This window comes from Somniosus microcephalus, chromosome 3 (assembly GCF_052327205.1).
Source record: "Somniosus microcephalus isolate GS21.2 chromosome 3, FLI_Smic_1.0, whole genome shotgun sequence".
Classification (NCBI taxonomy): Eukaryota; Metazoa; Chordata; class Chondrichthyes; order Squaliformes; family Somniosidae; genus Somniosus; species Somniosus microcephalus.
The window spans coordinates 181,462,060-181,481,098 of NC_140989.1; the positions used below are offsets into that span (position 1 = coordinate 181,462,060).

At 42.5% G+C, this 19,039-nt stretch overlaps 1 protein-coding gene across 5 annotated transcripts in view; it reads right to left on the reverse strand.

The window, feature by feature from the left end:
• Positions 1 to 19,039, reverse strand: part of map3k4 (mitogen-activated protein kinase kinase kinase 4) — a 77,008-nt gene that overhangs the window by 26,829 nt on the left and 31,140 nt on the right. For all 5 annotated transcript variants that reach the window (XR_015077582.1, XM_085981994.1, XM_085981995.1 and 2 more), the window contains exons 10-17: positions 15,167 to 15,328; positions 13,896 to 14,029; positions 13,729 to 13,807; positions 12,559 to 12,625; positions 6,498 to 6,594; positions 5,111 to 5,230; positions 3,161 to 3,261; positions 1,644 to 1,724 (exon numbers count right to left, since the gene is read on the reverse strand). Coding sequence is in view for 4 of the 5 variants with exons in the window: in XM_085981994.1 (XP_085838120.1) it covers positions 1,644 to 1,724; positions 3,161 to 3,261; positions 5,111 to 5,230; positions 6,498 to 6,594; positions 12,559 to 12,625; positions 13,729 to 13,807; positions 13,896 to 14,029; positions 15,167 to 15,328 (841 nt within the window). In the remaining variant the exon portion in view is untranslated. The remainder of the gene's footprint in view (positions 1 to 1,643; positions 1,725 to 3,160; positions 3,262 to 5,110; positions 5,231 to 6,497; positions 6,595 to 12,558; positions 12,626 to 13,728; positions 13,808 to 13,895; positions 14,030 to 15,166; positions 15,329 to 19,039) is intronic.

Below are 19,039 nucleotides of genomic sequence, written 5' to 3' on the forward strand. Positions count from 1 at the left end.
CCTGTCACAGAACCACACTCCAGTGCCAGTAGCTAGCTTCAGGGAGGCGGGGGTGAAACAAATGGCAAAAAAAGCATTCATAACATTTAGAACAGTAAATTTACTGTCACAGCCATCCTGCAGCAACTGCTTTTTAATTAAGCCTGTGTGTAATCTCTTGCAAATCTCTTAGTGCCCATGTCAAGTGTGCCATTACTAGCGGCTAACCTGCAACTTTGGAGGAAAAGGCACTCCTGATTCCTTCATTCACTACTGCAAAATATTACATTGTAAAACAAGGCCTTTAAAAGTCAGGCGAGATTTTTTTCTAAAACTGGGAACAGATTTATTACTTTTTTTTTTACAAACTGCATTACATTTTTCAAATATTTGGCTGGTACAACAATGTTGCTAATATGCGGAATAGTCAAGCTGTAGCAGGGCCTGTAATACAGTCCCTTCTTTTCATCATCCTTTCCCCTACTCCCAAGTTCTGCTAATTCTTTTGCACGCAAGGTGAGATATATCAGAGTATAGAATGCAGAGGGCTAGGATCAAGCACTCGGGTCAGGTAGAGCATGAGCCAGATGCTAATTAAAGCTCTCTCTGCACGACCCCAACAATTAATTTTAAGGTCAACTTCAAACAAACACCTCGCCCCCATCCCATCAGTGTGAACTCTACTCCCCCACCCCCTCATTTCTCACACCAACCACCCGAGTGAAATTTGCAATTCTACGCTGATACACAGACCATTTGGTGTTGGAGATTTGTGCCTGTTAATGGGTTGAGGCCAAGGCCCCGTGCTGATTTTAAAGCTAGAATACAGAGCAGGTGCGGAGTAAAACACCGACTGTATTAAATGCAGACAGTTGGCTCTTGTGGGACACACACGTACAGATGCTCTTATTTCTTGCTTAAGGACATGTATGTGTGCGCCTCTTCAGGACAATAAATAACAGAAGGCTACAGGCACAGAAAACACGTAGGACTCAAGGAACAGCAGCTTGGGGCATGGAAGCCGCAACTATATTTCAGCCAATGAGGTGGTAGACCAGTGATCGTGTTCAATCCAATTCATTATTAGGTATCCACGGTACCTTTTGGTGCCGGGTAAAGAGATTTATTATGGATCTAACCTGTACTTTTATCTGAGTGATTAATGCTCATATCCCTCACCCTACACACACAGTGGTTGGTATATTGTGTGTGTAGGGGCAAAATTAACTTCACAGTTCTGATTGAAATCAACAAGACTGCCAGAAAAAATAGTGCAGCAAAACATCTCATACCATCTCTCTCACTATATGGACTACATCATAGTGCTTTGCAAGATTAATTATTGTATTCGGAGGATGCCTGGATCATCGTAAGTGGAACATGGCACATTTATCCACTAAACGTGAATGAGCAGTGCGCTGTACTCATTTTGATTTTCTTTTTACAATGAAGTTGCTTTAAATCAGGGATCTTACGAAAATGTGCAGGTGTGATATAACATTATGTATTTTACTTTTTTAAAAAAACCTTAGTCAAGAAGGCTTTAATGAAAGTATGGTAGCAAAATAAAACAGCAAGGGTTTAGAATGATATCAGAAGAGTCTGGTTTTATAGAACAACCTTGAAATTTCATCTAGTGCATATTTCCAGAATGATACTGTTACCTTTTGACTGACTTAACAGAGAACGAAGCTCCCAGCTTCTTCGTGCACTAATACTTGGATCTCCTTTAGGATATGTAGGTTCTGGGGAAGAGAATACATTCAAAACAGAGTCACTCAATTCTACAACTATAAAGTGATTAATGGTGGAACGATCCCAAACTACACACATTGTCGTGCCTTCAACCAAACTCCTAAAATCTGTTCAGTTGTAGGGTGGTGCAGTGGTTCAGCATTTCAACACCAACAGGTGGCACCAAGGAATGGAGAGACGCAACCACAACAACTTGCATTTATATAGCGCCTTTAACATTGTAATTCAGAGACAGTGGTGGGGTTGAAAGAGGTGGTGGTGAGGTAGAGCTGGGTGTCGTCAGCGTACATGTGGAAACTGACGTGGTGTTTTCGGATGGTATCGCCGAGGGGCAGCATGTAGATGAGGCATAGGAGGGGGACTCCAGAGGTAATGGTGTGGGGGCGGGAAGAAAAGCCATTGTAGGTGGTTCTCTGGCTACAGCTGGATAGATAAGAATGGAACCAGGTGAGGGCAGACTCACCCAGCTGGACGATGGTGGAGAGGCTTTGGAGGAAGATGGTGTGGTCACCCGTGTCGAAGGCTCCAGGCAGGTCGAGAAGGATGAGGAGAGATAGTTTACCATGGGCACAGTCACATAGGATATCATTTGTCACTTTGATAAGGGCCGTTTCGGTACTATACCAGGGGCAGAAACGTAATTGGAGGGTTTCAAACATAGGGTTGCGGGAAAAATGGGTATGGATTTGGGAGGTAACAGCACATTCAAGGACTTGAGAGGAAATGAAGGTTGGAGATGGGGTGGTAGTTTTGCAAAGACAGAGGGGTAAAGGGTGGTTTTTTTGAGGGACAGCAGATTTGAAGGGGAGGGGGACAGTACCCGAGGAGAGGAAACTGTTAACAATATCCGCTAACATGGGGGCCGGGAAGGGAAGTTGGGTGGTCAGCAGTTTGGTGGGAATAGGGTCAAGGGAGCAGGAGGTCGATCTCATGGACAAGATCGTGGCACGGTGGCATAGTGGTTAGCACTGTTGCCTCACAGCGCCAGAGACCCGGGTTCGAATCCGGCCTCGGGCGACTGTCTGTGGAGTTTGCACATTCTCCCCATGTTTGCGTGGGTTTTCTCCGGGTGCTCCGGTTTCCTCCCACAGTCCAAAGATGTGCGGGTTAGGTTGATTGGCTATGATAAATTGACCCTTAGTGTTAGGGGGATTAAATACGTGGGGTTACAGGGATAGGGTGGGATATGTGTTGGTGTAGGGGTTACGGGGATCGGGTGGGATATGTGTCGGTGCAGGCTCGATGGGCCGAAATGGCCTCTATCTGCACTGTGGGGTTTCTGTGTGATTCTGTGATTAGCTCGGAGAGGGGAGATGGGAGCTAAACTAGGCAAAGATACGAGTTCAGGGCTAGGGCAGGGTTCAGAATGGCTGTATTATTAAACATTGCACCTTAAGCACACTATATTAGATAGCAACTTCCTTACCCTCGCGGTCTTCAGTGGGACTGGAGTGTCGGCTTAGTGACTTGAACTGCAGCTCAGCTGCTATAGATGCTAGGCGGTCATTTTCGGGGACACTCGAACCCCTATTTTCGAAGAAACAAAATCATGTTAGCAACATTCCAACATAGCTCATTCTGTCTGCATTTCAATACACTTCAAACTTTTACTGGTAATGTACTTTATACAGTATATGAACATCTTTGATTTTTTAAATAATATAAACAAACCTCTTCCCCCCCCACCCTCTGTGCAATTTCAGGAAGCATAGCAGGAGGGAGCTACTTCAGATTTCCTGTCACCAACCATACTATTCCTGCTCTGTTAATCAAATGAGACACCAAATGGCAGATAAAGGTCCCAGATGCCTGTTGCAATGCTTACAGCGAGAAAGGGTGCAATATCAGCCTCTGCAGGCACCTTAATCCAAGATGGCAGACACGTGAAGTGAGCTGCCAGCTGCTCAGCTGTTGATAGTAAGTGTAGACAACCTAATGAGAAGCACACTTTCAGGCGCTACTGATGAGTGACAAGTGCTTGGAAGCCCCTTGAGGACACAATGTTACTTACAGCTTGCAGCACACAGTTTTGTATTCCGAATACAGGAAACTTTGATATCCGGCACTGACGGGACCGAGCTGGTGCCGTAACATCAAAAGTGCCAGACATACCAGAGTTAATGTTTAAACATACGGAACTGAGAAGCTCCGTGTGAATCAACAAACCCTGTTGCTTAGCAACAGCTTCAAAACAGTCGGCTGCAGCTGCAAGCATCTGTAGCTGAAGCTGTTGCTATAGCTACAGACCTTGCAGTGCTTGACTGGGGAAAAAAAAAGCAACGAGAACTAAAAAAATATAGAAAACGGCTCCTGATTTTTGCCGTTAGATCGAGTATTCCGGACATATAACCTCCGGATAAACCAAAGTTTCCTGTAACTGACTAATACAGCTAATGAAAATCACTGACTCACCAATGCAATATTCCTAAATCAATACAAGGGGCATTTTGTATCAGTGAATGTAAAAACTTTCCATTTTTTATGAAGGATCACCCAGTGATCTGTACTCTTGACCACACAATTAAATCAAAGACCAACATAAAAGATTTCAAATGAGGAAAACCGGGTTTAGTTCCGTTTTCACTCAGAGGGTTGTGAATCTTTGGAATTCTCTGCCCCAGAGGGCTGTGAATGCCGAGTCTTTGAGTACATTCAGGGCTGAAATAGATAGATTTTTGGACTCTAGGGGAATTGAGGGATATGGGGATAGTGCAGGAAAGTGGAGTTGAGGTCGATGATCTTATTGAATGGTGGAGCAGGCTCGAGGGGCTGTATGGCCTACTCCCGCTCCTATTTCTTATGTTCTTATGTTTTCACCCATTAAAAAAGCTTAAGGAATTTCAAAAGCTTTTCTGCCAGTGCCACTCAAATTATGCAAGCTTTTGGAATTACAATACCAGCAAACTACTAGATAGGCAGCCATTATGTATTTACTCCTTGTGTAAAATAATGTGAAGATTCACACCCGTTTAAATGTAAAAACTCTGCCTGTGACCGTGTTGGTGCATTAACATGCTATTAATTTCTCTCCTATCATATTCCCTCCTTAATCCTATGCTTTCAAGCAGCTGATACAAGGTGATATAAAAGGCATCTACAGTCTACTCATGATAACTCAAAATCAAATCACTGGGCTGAGAAAATGGAATGATCCAATCATTTGACTTAAGCAATGTAAATACCAATTAGCACAAGCCTGCTTTTTCTACAATGTGGGATTTTAGTGCTAAGAGAAAGATTGAGAATTTGAATTAAGCAACTTTTAATTGAGTATTTGACTGCAATGCCCCTTTTAAACATTTCGCCCAACTGATTAACGAAGTAGAAGAATGTAAAGCGCCATACTTGGCATCTGTCATGTTGTGGGTGAAACTACCTTATTTCATTTGCAGTGCCTGCAGACTTGGTGTGATTGAGATCACCACCAACTGTAGGGGCTGAGCGAATGACAGCAGCGATGCATTGGTTCCGCACTTCAGAGCCAAGACTCCTCGGGCTGTGACAAGGAGAGATGCAGAAAACAATTCAAGAACATACAAATGTAGCTGACAATTAATACAAGAAAAATAAATGAAGATTTCATGTAGTTTATTTCTACGGTATTCACATTTGTGGTTTGATGCCAAGAGAAAGCTCAATCAATTGAACAAATATTGGCAAACTGACAGTGTGCTCTAATTTGTGTACTGAATATAGCACAATCATAAAAATTACTATAATCGCCTTAAGGTTGTTCTGCAATATGACTAATGGACTAATTCACCACGATTGCTAATGCCAACTAATGCTTTTAGCTAGTTTATACTATGTTTTTTATTCCAGTGCTGCTGCAGGTTGCTAGGTTATTGCATAGCAGCCATAACAAGGTGATAATAAAGTGCATTCGAAGAATGCTATAATCCTATATCGAGGGCTAAGGGTTAAGCATTTTTTTTTGGAGTTAAAAACTAGCTTAGTAAGGATCTGAAAAGTAACTGAGTTACATGGAAATATTAACTGGTGATCAAAGCTGAAATATCTCTAATATGGGGGAGGCAGAACTTTTGTTAACATACCATTGGTAACAATCATCGACCAGTAGGTTACCAAATGCAGTAAAATGGACTGGCGAGCACTTGATTTAAAATAGATTAAGTTTAGAATTTGGTTGCTGCTCTACAGAGTCATGTAACAATGATCTCATGCACATACTAACAGCATGCAGTACAAGCTACACTTATCATTAAACATGCCGAGAGCAGATAGCAAAGCCAAAGCATCACAGACAAAAGTGAAATACTTCATGAAAGAAAGAAATTAAATGACCACACTTAGGAAACAGCATGGCTATTGGTCACAGAGATTGCAAGTGGATGGCTATTGGTCAGAAAGAGTGCAAGAGGCTGACTATTGGTGAGAGAGAGAGCGCAGGAGAATAACAATTAGTCAGAGATTGCAGGAGAATGTTATGATCATTTTGGTTGGTTTAGTTTGAGTTTAGTCAATATTCAAATATACTCTATAGGCATTTTCAGAACCTCTGCCAGTAGTCCACTTCTCACAGATCAATGCAACCAAGAACACTGGAATCAGATATTACCGAAGAAATCTGGGTAACCTAATTAACTTGGTATGGCAAATAATTTTATGCAGTAAGAAAAGTAATGTTATTTGATGCTGCCATTGTATTCAAAGAATGGCTTAACAGAAGATGAAAACTGTTCAGTCAATGATATTTCTAGCCCGGCTCTCGAGTTGTGAAGAGACTATATGGAGTACTATACCTGAATCCCTCAGGTGTCGGGATGATGAGGTGTGGATTTGGTGGGTCACTATGGCATCGGGGTACTTTGATAGGGCGAGGGCTATTTCGATGAATTCCTGGAAGGTACATATTAAAGTTAATGCAAGGTCACACATTTATTGGGCCTACATCTGTAATATCATTAACCATAATGCCCAGGAGACATTATGCAGCGAGCCGTTATGATCAAGTACGCACTGCCTGAGAGGCGGGCGGAAGCAGATTCAATAGTAACTTTCAAAATGGAATTGGATAGATACTTGAAAAGGAAACATTTACAAGGCTATGGAGAAAGAGTGGGACTAATTGGGCAGCTCTTTCAAAGAGCTGGCACAGGCACGATGGGCTGAATGGCCTCCTATGGTGAAAGATTAGATGATTCTGTATTCTTTGCAAATTTTTTCCCAATTTAACTTAGTTACAACATACAATCCTACTTCGAAGTCAAACTGTTTGGTACTAACTTATTTGATGATATACATCACAAAAAAATAAACTGGACTTTTATCCATGGTGTTTAAAATGATTAGGAGGTAAATTAAAAAATAGGACCTCAAAAGGTAGTAATCTCAGGATTGCTACCAGTGCCACGTGCTAGTCAGAGTAGAAATAGAAGGATATTTCAGATGAATACATGGCTAGAGGAATGGTGCAAGGGGGAGGGATTCAAATTCCTGGGACATTGGAACCGGTTCTGGGGGAGGTGGGACCAGTACAAAACGGACGGTTTGCACCTGGGCAGGACTGGGACCGATGTCCTAGGGAGAGTGTTTGCTAGTGCTGTGGGGGAGGGTTTAAACTAAAATGGCAGGGGGTTGGGAACCTGTGCAGGGAGACAGAGGAAAGGAAAACAAGGATAGAAGCAAAAGACAGGAAGGAGAAAAGCAAAAGTGGCAGTCAGAGAAATCAAGGGTTTAAATCAAACATGGCCACAGTAAATAATAATTCTAAAAGGTCTAAGAGTGTTAAAAATACAAGCCCAAAGGCTTTGTGTCTTAATGCGAGGAGCATTCGTAATAAGGTGGATGAATTAGCTGCGCAAATAGATGTAAAAGGATATGATATGATTGGGATTACGGAAACATGGCTCCAGGGTGACCAAGGCTGGGAACTCAACATCCAGGGGTATTCAATATTCAGGAAAGACAGGCAAAAAGGAAAGGGAGGTGGGGTAGCATTGCTGGTTAAAGAGGAGATTAACACAATTGTAAGGAAGGATATTAGCTCTGATGATGTGGAATCTGTATGGGTAGAGTTGAGAAATACCAAGGGGCAGAAAACGTTAGTCGGAGTTGTATACAGACGCCCAAACAGTAATGCGGAGGTTGGGGATGGCATTAAACGGGAAATTAGAGACGCGTGCAATAAGGGCACAGCAGTTATCATGGGTGACTTTAATCTACATATAGACTGGGCTAACCAAATTAGTAACAATACTGTGGAGGAGGAATTCCTGGAGTGTATACGGGATGGTTTCCTGGACCAATATGTCGAGGAACCAACTAGAGATCAAGCCATCTTAGACTGGGTATTATGTAATGAGAAAGGATTAATTAGCAATCTTGTTGTGCGAGGCCCCTTGGGACAGAGCGATCATAATATGATCGAATTCTTCATTAAGATGGAGAGTGAAGTATTTGACTCAGACTAGGGTCCTGAATTTAAATAAAGGAAACTACGATGGTATGAGGCGCGAGTTGGGTAGGAATGATTGGGGAATGTTACTCAAAGGGTTGACGGTGGATAGGCAATGGCAAACATTTAAAGTTCGCATGGATGAACTACAGAATTTGTTCATCCCTGTTTGGCATAAAAATAAAACAAAAAGGGTGACTCAACCGTGGTTAACAAGGGAAATTAGGGATAGCATAAGATCCAAGGAGAGGACATATAAATTGGCCTGAAAAAGCAGCAAACTTGAGGATTGGGAGCAGTTTAGGATTCAGCAAAGGAGGACAAAGGGATTAATTAAGAGGGGAAAAATAGAGTATGAGAGTAAGCTTGCAGGAAATATAAAAACTGACTGTAAAAGCTTCTATAAATATGTGAAGAGAAAAAGATTGGTGAAGTCAAGCATAGGTCCCTTGCAGTCAGAATCAGGGGAATTTAAAATAACAGAAAATGCTGGAAAAACTCAGCAGGTCAGGCAACATCCGTGGACAGAAATTTGAGTTGACGTTTCGGGTCGAACCCTTCTTCAAAACTGGAAAGAAAAGATAGATCGGAGGCAGGGCTGCGATCGGACAAAAGAATAAAAGAAACAAAAGAAGTAAAAAAGAGTCAATAAAAGGTGTTAGAAGCTAGATGAGATGGTAATAGGCTGAGATAGGGTGTAAAGTGTACTGGCAGGGCAAGGGATAGCTGCCAGGTGTGAGAGCGAAACAAAAGGAAAGGGGGGGGGGGCGGGGGGAAAGGAGTGGAAAAATTACAAGAAAAAATGAAATAGGGGCCGAGGTTATGATCTGAAATTGTTGAACTCGATATTGAGTCCGGAATGCTGCAGAGTGCCTAATCGGAAGATGAGGTGCTGTTCCTCGAGTTTACGTTGAGCTTCCGTGGAACAATACAAGAGGCCAAGGACGGTGAGGTCCGAGTGGGAATGGAGCGGTGAATTAAAATGACAGGCGACCGGAAGCTCGGGGTCACCCTTACGGACTGAACGGAGGTGTTCCGCAAAGCGGTCACCCAATCTGTGTTTGGTCTCCCCAATGTAGAGGAGACCGCATCGTGAGCAGCGAATACAGTATACTAGATTGCAAGAAATACAAGTAAATCGCTGTTTCACCTGGAAGGGGTGTTTGGGGCCCTGGACAGTGGGAAGGGGGGAGGTATAGGGGCAGGTGTTACATCTCCTCCGCTTGCACGGGAAGGTGCCAGGCGAAGGGGAAGGGCTGTTTGGGGTGATAGAGGAGTGGACTAGGGTGTCTCGGAGGGAGCGGTCCCTGCGGAATGCTGAAAGGGGAGGGGAGGGGAAGATACGTTTGGTGGTGGGATCACTTTGGAGGTAGCAGAAATGCCGGAGGATGATCCGTTGAATGTGGAGGCTGGTGGGGTGAAAGGTGAGGACAAGGGGAACCCTATCGTGGTTCCGGGAGGGAGGGGCAGGGGTGAGGGCAGAAGTGCGGGAGATAGAACTGACACGGTCGAGGGCAGTGTCAATCACGGTAGAGGGGAATCCTCGGTTGCGGAAAAAGGAAGACATGTCTGAAGCACTGGTGTGGAAGGTGGCATCATCAGAGCAGATACGGCGGAGACGGAGAAACTGGGAGAATGGAATAGAGTCCTTACAGGAAGCGGGGTGGGAGGAAGTGTAGTCCAGGTAGCTTTGGGAGTCAGTGGGCTTGTAGTGAATATTGGTCGATAACCTATCCCCAGAGATGGAGACGGAGAAGTTGAGGAAGGGAAGGGAAGAGTCGAGTCAGAGATGGACCATGTGAAGGTGAGGGAAGGGTGGAAATTGGAGGCAAAGTGAATGAAATTGTCAAGTTCGGGACGAGAGCAGGAAACGGCACCGATACAGTCATCAATGTATCGGAAAAAGAGGTGAGGGAGGGGACCCGAGTAGGACTGGAACAAAGATTGTTGAAATGGCAGACCAATTAAATACATATTTTGGTTCTGTCTTCACAAAGGAGGACACAAATAACCTCCCAGAGATGTCGGGGAACATGGGGTCTAATGAGAGGGAGGAACTGAATGAAATCAGTATTTGTAGGGAAATGGTGTTAGGGAAATTGACGGGATTGAAGGCCGATAAATCCCGAGGGCCTGATAATCTACATCCTAGGGTACTTAAGGAAGTGGCCCTAGAAATAGGAGATGCATTGCTGGTCATCTTCCAGAATTCTATAGACTCTGGAACAGTTCCCATGGATTGGAGGGTAGCTAATGTAACCCCACTATTCAAAAAAGATGGTAGAGAGAAAACGGGGAATTATAGACCGGTAAGTCTGACATCAGTAGTGGGGAAAATGCTAGAGTCCATTATAAAAGATGTAATAGCAGAGCACTTGGAAAACAGTGACAGGATCGGAGAAAGTCAACATGGATTTACAAAAGGTAAATTGTGCTTGACTAATCTACTGGAATTTTTTGAGGATGTAACTGGTAAAATAGATAAGGGAGAACCAGTGGATGTGGTGTATTTGGACTTTCAGAAGGCTTTCGATAAGGTCCCGCATAAGAGATTAGCGTGCAAAGTTAAAGCACATGGGATTGGGGGCAAGGTATTGACTTGGATAGAGAACTGGTTGGCAGACAGGAAGCAAAGAGTTGGAATAAACAGGTCTTTTTACGAGTGGCAGGCAGTGACTAGTGGGGTACCGCAGGGATCGGTCCTAGGACCCCAGCTATTCACAATATATATTAATGCTCTAGACGAGGGAACTAGATCTAATATCTCCAAATTTGCAGACGACACAAAGCTGGGTGGGCGTGTGCTGTGAGCAGGATGCCGAGCAACTCCAGTATGATTTGGACAGGTTGGGTGATTGGGCAGAAGCATGGCAGATGCAGTATAATGTGGATAAATGCGAGGTTATCCACTTTTTGGTGGCAAAAACAGGAAGGCAGATTATCTGAATGGTAATAGATTGGGAGAAGGGGAAGTGCAACGAGACCTGGGTGTCCTTGTGCACCAGTTGCTGAAGTTAAGCATGCAGGTGCAGCAGGCGGTTAAGAAGGCAAATGGTATGTTGGTTTTCGTTGCGAGAGGACTCGAGTACAGGAACAAGGATGTCTTGCTGCAGTTGTACAGGGCCTTGGTGAGACCACACCTCGAGTATTGTGTGCAGTTTTGGTCGCCTTATCTGAGGAAGGATGTTCTTGCCATGGAGGGAGTGCAGCGAAGATTCACCAGACTGATACCTGGGATGGCAGGAATGACGTATGAGGAGAGATTGGGTCAATTGGGCTTATGCTCGCTGGAGTTTAGAAGATTGAGAGGGGATCTCATTGAAACTTATAAAATTCTAACAGGACTAGACAGACTAGATGCAGGAAGGATGTTCCCGATGGTCGTGGATTCCAGAACCAGGGGTCACAGTCTAAGGATAAGGGGTAAGCCATTTAGGACTGAGATGAGGAGGAATTTCTTCACCCAGAGAGTGGTGAACCTGTGGAATTCTCTACCACAGAAGGCAGTTGAGGCCAATTCATTAAATATATTCAAGAAGGAGTTAGATATATTTCTTAAGGCTAAAGGAATCAAGGGATATGGGGAGAAGGCAGGGACAGGGTATTGAATTTGGATGATCAGCCATGATCTCATTGAATGGCGGAGCAGGCTCTAGGGGCCGAATGGCCTACTCCTGCTCCTATCTTCTATGTTTCTATGTCTGTGATTATTATAAATATAACCAACAGGACTGCTTCAATACTAAATTGTATTGCTTCACTTCAAATATTATTTTATACTTTAATAAAAAAAGCATGGACAAGTTTTCTAGGGCAATTAATGAAAATAATTACAAGATCACATAAAAAAAAATTATCCTAAAGAATTTCAGTGCAAGACTTCTTTGAATGGTTCGGCATTTTTCAGATATGCCACCTGAACTGCCAATTCCAAACAGAAGTAGTACATCGAAACAGAAAGTAACTTCGCCGGCACACAAGATCAACGAGGGAAAGTGGCTAGTTGTGCTATCAGCACCATCCTACTGCCAATGCTCATTATTACACCACAACAACAAGCAGGACACAGAGCTTGCATACCTGTCCGATCGCGTTTGAGGGGACACCCAGCAAGGGAGGGGGCGGGATCAGGAGTGATGGCATGAGACATCTGGCAGGGGCCCCAACTGGATGGTTTTGGTCTTACCATACTGACTTACAAGAAATTCTGGCTCAAACCACAGGATGATGTCAGACAGGCAGTTTGACAACACGCAACGGTCATATAAGAAAGTAGGAGTGGAGAGATAGAGTTGGGCATCATTGACATATGATGACAATATTCAATAATATTAACTAAAAATGCCAGTCTGATTAAGCACAAAACAATTATCAGCTGTATTAATTATACAACACTGAGCACAAACCTGTCACGGGGCTGTGAGGCTTCCCTATCACATGACCGATACACTCATTCATTAGAGACTGCAAACTCTGCAAAAAGGAAAATAAAGGATACTTTTAAAAACCACAGCTCGAACAATAGTTTAGTATTCTGTCAGCTCACTCGGCTAAAATTTAACTGATAGAAAAGTACCATTGCAACCCAATGAACATACTGTAAAAACCAGACAATAGGTCATAAAAGTCATGCCTAGTCCAAGATTTTACTGGTGCATTTCCCAGAAAATAAAAACGTTTGTCAGTATGTAACGTACTCACAGAATGTTATGGTAATATGAACTGTCCACACCAATAAAATTAGTTCAATCTGTTAAATGTTTAGAGGAATACACAATGAAGGGAAGGCTCACAAAAATATTTCCCACTTGCACAGCTTTGAAAAGAAAACACAAATGTAAAACATAGCTGTATGGAGCAGTGTATCGGTTACAATCCATCTTTCAGATGAGACGTTAAACCGAAGCCCCGTCTGCCCCCTCGGGTGGACATGAAAGATCCCACGGCACTATTTCAAAAAAGAGCAGGAGAGTTATCCCCGGTGTCCATGCCAATATTCATCGCTCAACAAAACAGCAAAAAAAAAAAATTGTCTGGTCATTTATCTCATTGCTGTTCGTGGGACCTTCTGGTGTGCAAATTGGCTGCCGCGTTTCCTACCTTACAACAGTAACTACACTTTAAATATACTTCATTGGCTATAAAGTGCTTTGAGACGTTCGAAGTACAGCACTGTACAACTTCAGCACTGACTGGCAGACACTCCTTTTACACTTTACATGAGATTAAAAGTAGAGAAGGACCATCAGCTGGGACGATTCTATATATACCTTATATTATAATATAAGCCCGCATCATGGTCAAGCACAGCAGTGGTCCAAGACTAACCAGTAAAATGATCCCTGTACGTAAGACAATGGCACGTGAACCAAAAACCCCAAATACTGTAGTTAACGTTTAGCTAGGAAGCCAGCAGAGTCTAGGGCACAACTCAAGTACAACCTTTGTGACCATTTCCTGAAGCATTCCTAGCGGTTGACTGGCTTACTGACAGAACATCCAAACATGACCACCAGGTTCTGTGATCACAAAAGGTGGGTGTGATTATTGTAAAAAGCTATATAAAGGCAATTTACCAGGAAGTCATCTTCTGGAAGAGCTGAAATAAATCCTGGTTCGATCGCCTGAAGGAAATCAAAGCCCTGGGTTGCCCACCTGTAAACAGACCATAATATTAGAAGGATAATATTGAGCTGGAGGAAGAGGCTCCAACATTATTTATTTTTATGAATGTATTTCTAACCTGGGTCTCGTTCCCCTCCCGCTTTCACATTTTGTAAGCACATAGGTCATCCATTTTCTAGCAAAGCTTATAAATTTGTCCCCTATCTTCTGCCTGAACTCTCCGGACATCAGACGCACAACTTCTTTGTGATACTGGAAAGACAAAAGTAACTTTAAAACATATTTGGATGCAAGTACATTGAGTATTTTACTGCAGTTTCTAACAAAAACATATTTGTTTAACAACAAAGGAAGCTGAAGCCTAATAACAAAGAAAAACCTGAACCTTTCAATAAGTAAAGGTATCACAAGATCTAAGAGCTACGGTGACAAAGGGACTATTATAAAAACTGTCTGCCCTTTCTATGACTGGAGATCAAATTCAGCTCACACTGATGGGAAAGGGCAAAACTGAGGCAGATGGGGGTTCAATGTGGGGAAGTGAGAGGCCATCCGTTTTGGATCTGAGAAAGACAAATCAGAATATTTTCTTAATGGTGAGAGACAATGAGCTGTGGAGAAGCAAAGGGATTTGGCTGTCCATGCACACAAACCACTAAAATATAGTGTACAGGTACAAAAAGGCAATGGAATGTTGGCCTTTACTTCAAGGGGGCTGGAATACAAAGAGGAGGAAGTGATGCTTCAGTTGTATAGAGCCTTGGTCAGATCCCACCTGGAGTACTGCATTCAGTTTTGGGCACCGCACCTCAGGAAGGATATGCTGGCTTTGGAAGGGATATGGTGCAGATTCACCAAAATGATACCAGGGCTTCAAGGGCTAAATTATGAGGACAGGTTGTATAAACATGGCTTATATTCTCATGAGTTTAGAAGGTTGAACTAATCAAGATATTTTAAAATGATAAAGGAATTCGATAGGATAGACACAGTGAAACTATTTCCTCTGGTGGGGCAATCGAGAACAAGAGGGCAGAATCTTATAATTAGAGCTGGGCTATTCAGGAGCAAAATCAGGAAGCAATTTTTCCAAAAAGGTAGTGGAAATCTGGAACTCGCTCCCCAAAAGACTATGAATGCGGTCAATTGCAATTTTCAAGACTGAGATCGATAGTAATCCCAGCTAAGGCAGTGGTTTGCAAAAGTAAATCAAATTTAAAAAAAAAATACGCAACCTAATGAGACTGAAGAAATTATTTCTAAAAACTAACAGTTTAGACCAGATTTCATTACAACTATCGATCATGTTGTGGAACAGCTGCAAGCAATTTAAAAAATTAGTTTAAACCTCCATTAGCTCATTTTCAAGCATATCATCAGGAACATTACCTCAAAACCAAAGTTATAGCTTTGAATCATGGTTTCCCTGTAGTACTGCTGCAAAGTTGCACACTCAGATTCATCCATTTCAGCTTCAAACTCGGAATTAAACATCTTGTCAATCCTATCAATCGCATTACTAATCTTATTGCACAGCAATAATGCTTCATGCTGAAATTTAAATTGGAAATCATTAGGGAAACAAACCAATTATCATGCAGTAGGCTTAAGACCTTTTTCAAGTTAATACTTCTGTTTAAAACTCAAGGACATTCAAACATAATGTGGCAGGAACAAACAGTATCTCACTACAGCAGTGTATTAGGGATGGGTTTCTTGAGCAGTATGTAACTGAACCGACCAGGGGGCAAGCAACCTTAGATCTGGTCCTGTGTAACGAGACAGGATTAATTAAAAATGTCCTAGTAAAGGGTCCCCTTGGAATGAGTGACCATAACATGGTTGAATTCCATATTCAATTAGAGGGTGAGAAGGTTGGATCTCAAACAAGCGTGCTAAGCTTGAATAAAGGAGACTATGACGGTATGAGAGCGGAATTGAGTAGAGTGGATTGGGAAAATAGATTAAAGGGTAAGACGATACATGATCAGCGGTGTACATTTAAGGAGTTATTTTACAACTTCCAAAAAAAATATATTCCACTGAGAAGAAAAGGGTGTAAAAGAAAAGACAGCCATCCGTGGCTAAGTAAAGAAATTAAGGATAATATTCGACTAAAAACAAGGGCATATAAGGTAGCCAAATCTAGTGGGAGGATAGAGGATTGGGAAAACTTTAAAAGACAGCAAAAAATAACAAAAAGATTAAGAAAGGGAAGATAGATTATGAAAGTAAATTAGCAAAAAATATAAAAACAGATAGTAAGAGTTTTTATAGTTATATAAAAAGAAAAAGGGTGGCTAAAGTAAATGTTGGTCCCTTAGAGGATGAGACCGGGAAATTAATGGTGGGAAATATGGAGATGGCAAAAACACTGAATGAATATTTTGTATCAGTCTTTACAGTAGAGGGCACTAAGAATATCCCAACACTGGACAAACAGGGGGCTATGGGGGGGGGGGGGGGGGGGAGGAGCTAAACACGATCAAAATCACTAAGGAAGTGGTACTCAGTAAAATAATGGGACTCAAGGCGGATAAATCACCTGGACCTGATGGCTTACATCCTAGGGTCTTGAGGGAAGTGGCGGAAGGGATTGTGGATGCATTGGTAATAATTTTCCAAAACTCCCTGGACTCAGCAAAGGTCCCGGCTGACTGGAAAACTGCTAATGTAACACCCTTATTTAAAAAGGGCAGTAGACAGAAGGCTAGAAACTATAGACCGGTTAGCCTAACATCTGTGGTAGGTAAAATTTTGGAGTCCATTATTAAGGAGACAGTAACAGGACATTTGGATAATCATAATTTAATAGGACAAAGTACAAAGTCAGCATGGTTTTATGAAGGGGAAGTCATGTTTGACAAATTTGCTGGAGTTCTTTGAGGAAGTAACATATAGGGTGGATAAAGGGGAACCAGTGGATGTAGTGTATTTAGACTTCCAAAGGCATTTGACAAGGTGCCACACAAAAGATTATTGCTTAAGATAAAAAATCACGGGATTGGGGGTAATATTCTGGCATGGATAGAGGATTGGCTATCTAACAGAGGCAGAGAGTTGGGATAAATGGTTCATTCTCAGACTGGCAATCAGTAACTAGTGGTGTTCCGCAGGGGTCAGTGCTGGGTCCCCAACTCTTTACAATCTATATTAATGATTTGGAGGAGGGGACCGAGTGTAACATATCAAAGTTTGCAGATGATACTAAGATGGGAGGGAAAGCAGTGAGTGAGGAGGACATAAAAAACCTGCAAGGGGACATAGACAGGCTAAGTAAGTGGGCAGAGATTTGGCAGATGGAATACAATACTGGAAAGTGAGGTTATGCAGTTTGGCAGGAAAAATCATAGAGCAAGTTATTATCTTAATGGCAAGAAACTGGAAAGTACTGAGTACAAAGGGATCTGGGGGTCCTGGTGCACGAAACTCAAAGGTTAGTATGCAAGTGCAGCAAGTGATTAAGAAGGCCAATGAATGTTGGCTTTCATTGCTGGGGGATAGAATATAAAAATAGGGAGGTATTGCTTCAGTTGTACAAGGTATTGGTGAGACCGCACCTGGAATACTGCATACAGTTTTGGTGTCCATACTTAAGAAAGACATACTTGCTCTCAAGTCAGTACAAAGAAGGTTCACTCGGTTAATCCCGGGGATGAGGGGATGGACATATCAAGAGAGGTTGAGTAGATTGGGACTCTACTCATTGGAGTTCAGAAGATTGAGAGGCGATCTTATTGAAACATATAAGATTGTGAAGGGGTTGGATCGGGTGGATGCGGGGAGGATGTTCCCGATGATGGGTGAAACTAGAACTAGGGGGCATAGTCTTAGAATAAGGGGCTGCTCTTTCAAAACTGAGATGAGGAGGAACTACTTCACTCAGAGGGTGGTAGGTCCATGGAATATGCTGCCCCAAAAAGCTGTAGAAGCTACATCATTACATAAATTTAAAACAGAAATAGACAGTTTCCTAGAAGTAAAGGGAATTAAGGGTTACAGGGAGCGGCAGGAATTTGGACATGAGTCTAGGTTCGGATCGGTCATGGCCCTGTGGGTAGCGGAGTGGGCCCAGGGGCCGTGTAGCCTGCTCCTGCTCCTATTTTCGTGTGTCTAATTCTGTTAGATTCAGGAGATGGTTCTGTGATAGTAGATTGGCGGTTAGGATCAGATCAGCCATGATCTTATTGAATGGCGGAGCAGGCCTCGAGGGCCGATTGGCCTACTCCTGCTCCTATTTCTTATGTTCTTAAATTATATACCCTGCATATATTTATTGGGTTACTAATGTTGTTTTACTTCTCTGCAATCTGAAATGACAAATACATAGAAATGAACATTATGAATCACTCGAGACTAATACTCTATGAACCCCTTCAAACCAACACCAGTTGAAAGTTTACTTCAGATTTTTTTGAATTTTTTCTCGCCCACAATTTGCCAGAGGTCCCCAAAACTGGGTGTTCTAAAATATTGATGCAAAGTACAAGGTTTTACAGAGAGTTGTGTTCTTTATAAAATTAACAGAAATATACTACCATCAAAGTGGAGCACTGGTAGCGATACTGCAAAAACTTTTAACAGTACTTTCTTACAATGTGAGTGCTCGCGAAAATCATCAAATGAGGGGACACGTAACAAAATTAAAAGGACCTGATCCGTTATATACATATTCAAAATTATGCAATAGGCACACTTACTTAAAATAGGGAAAACTTGTCTGAAAGAACTGGTTTACAGGAACACAGTTAATCTTGAAGACTTAGAAGTACTTTCCATCTTTCCTTCAAGGCACACAATACAAAGCCAATAGAACAGCAACAAAACATTAGCAGTGAAACAAAGATCCGAATTTAGTTATTTTTAAGCACGGCGGTAGAAACTGCCCTTATTCCTAGCTGTGAAAACTGTTGTGCTCTGATGGTCGAGTGCCAGCCCCAAGGCTCCTTTCACAATCTTTATTCTTTTTGCCATTCTTTTCTTACGGTTTAGTTGTCTCATTTCTCATCCTTTTCACATTCCTAAAGACAACACCCAGTTAATATTTCTTAGCCAAGATGAAAAGGAGCTGGCCTGCCTAAGTACCACCACAACACCCCTGTAGCAATCTGCAAGTCCGAGGTGACTTGTCCTCTGCTACTTTCTCACTACCACCACTCAAAGTTGAGAACTCCCATGTCTGGGGAACAGAGTAAATCTGCAAATACCATTGCATGGCAAAGTGGGCGGAACTTTCAACATTTGCAGGGGTGTAAAACGGGC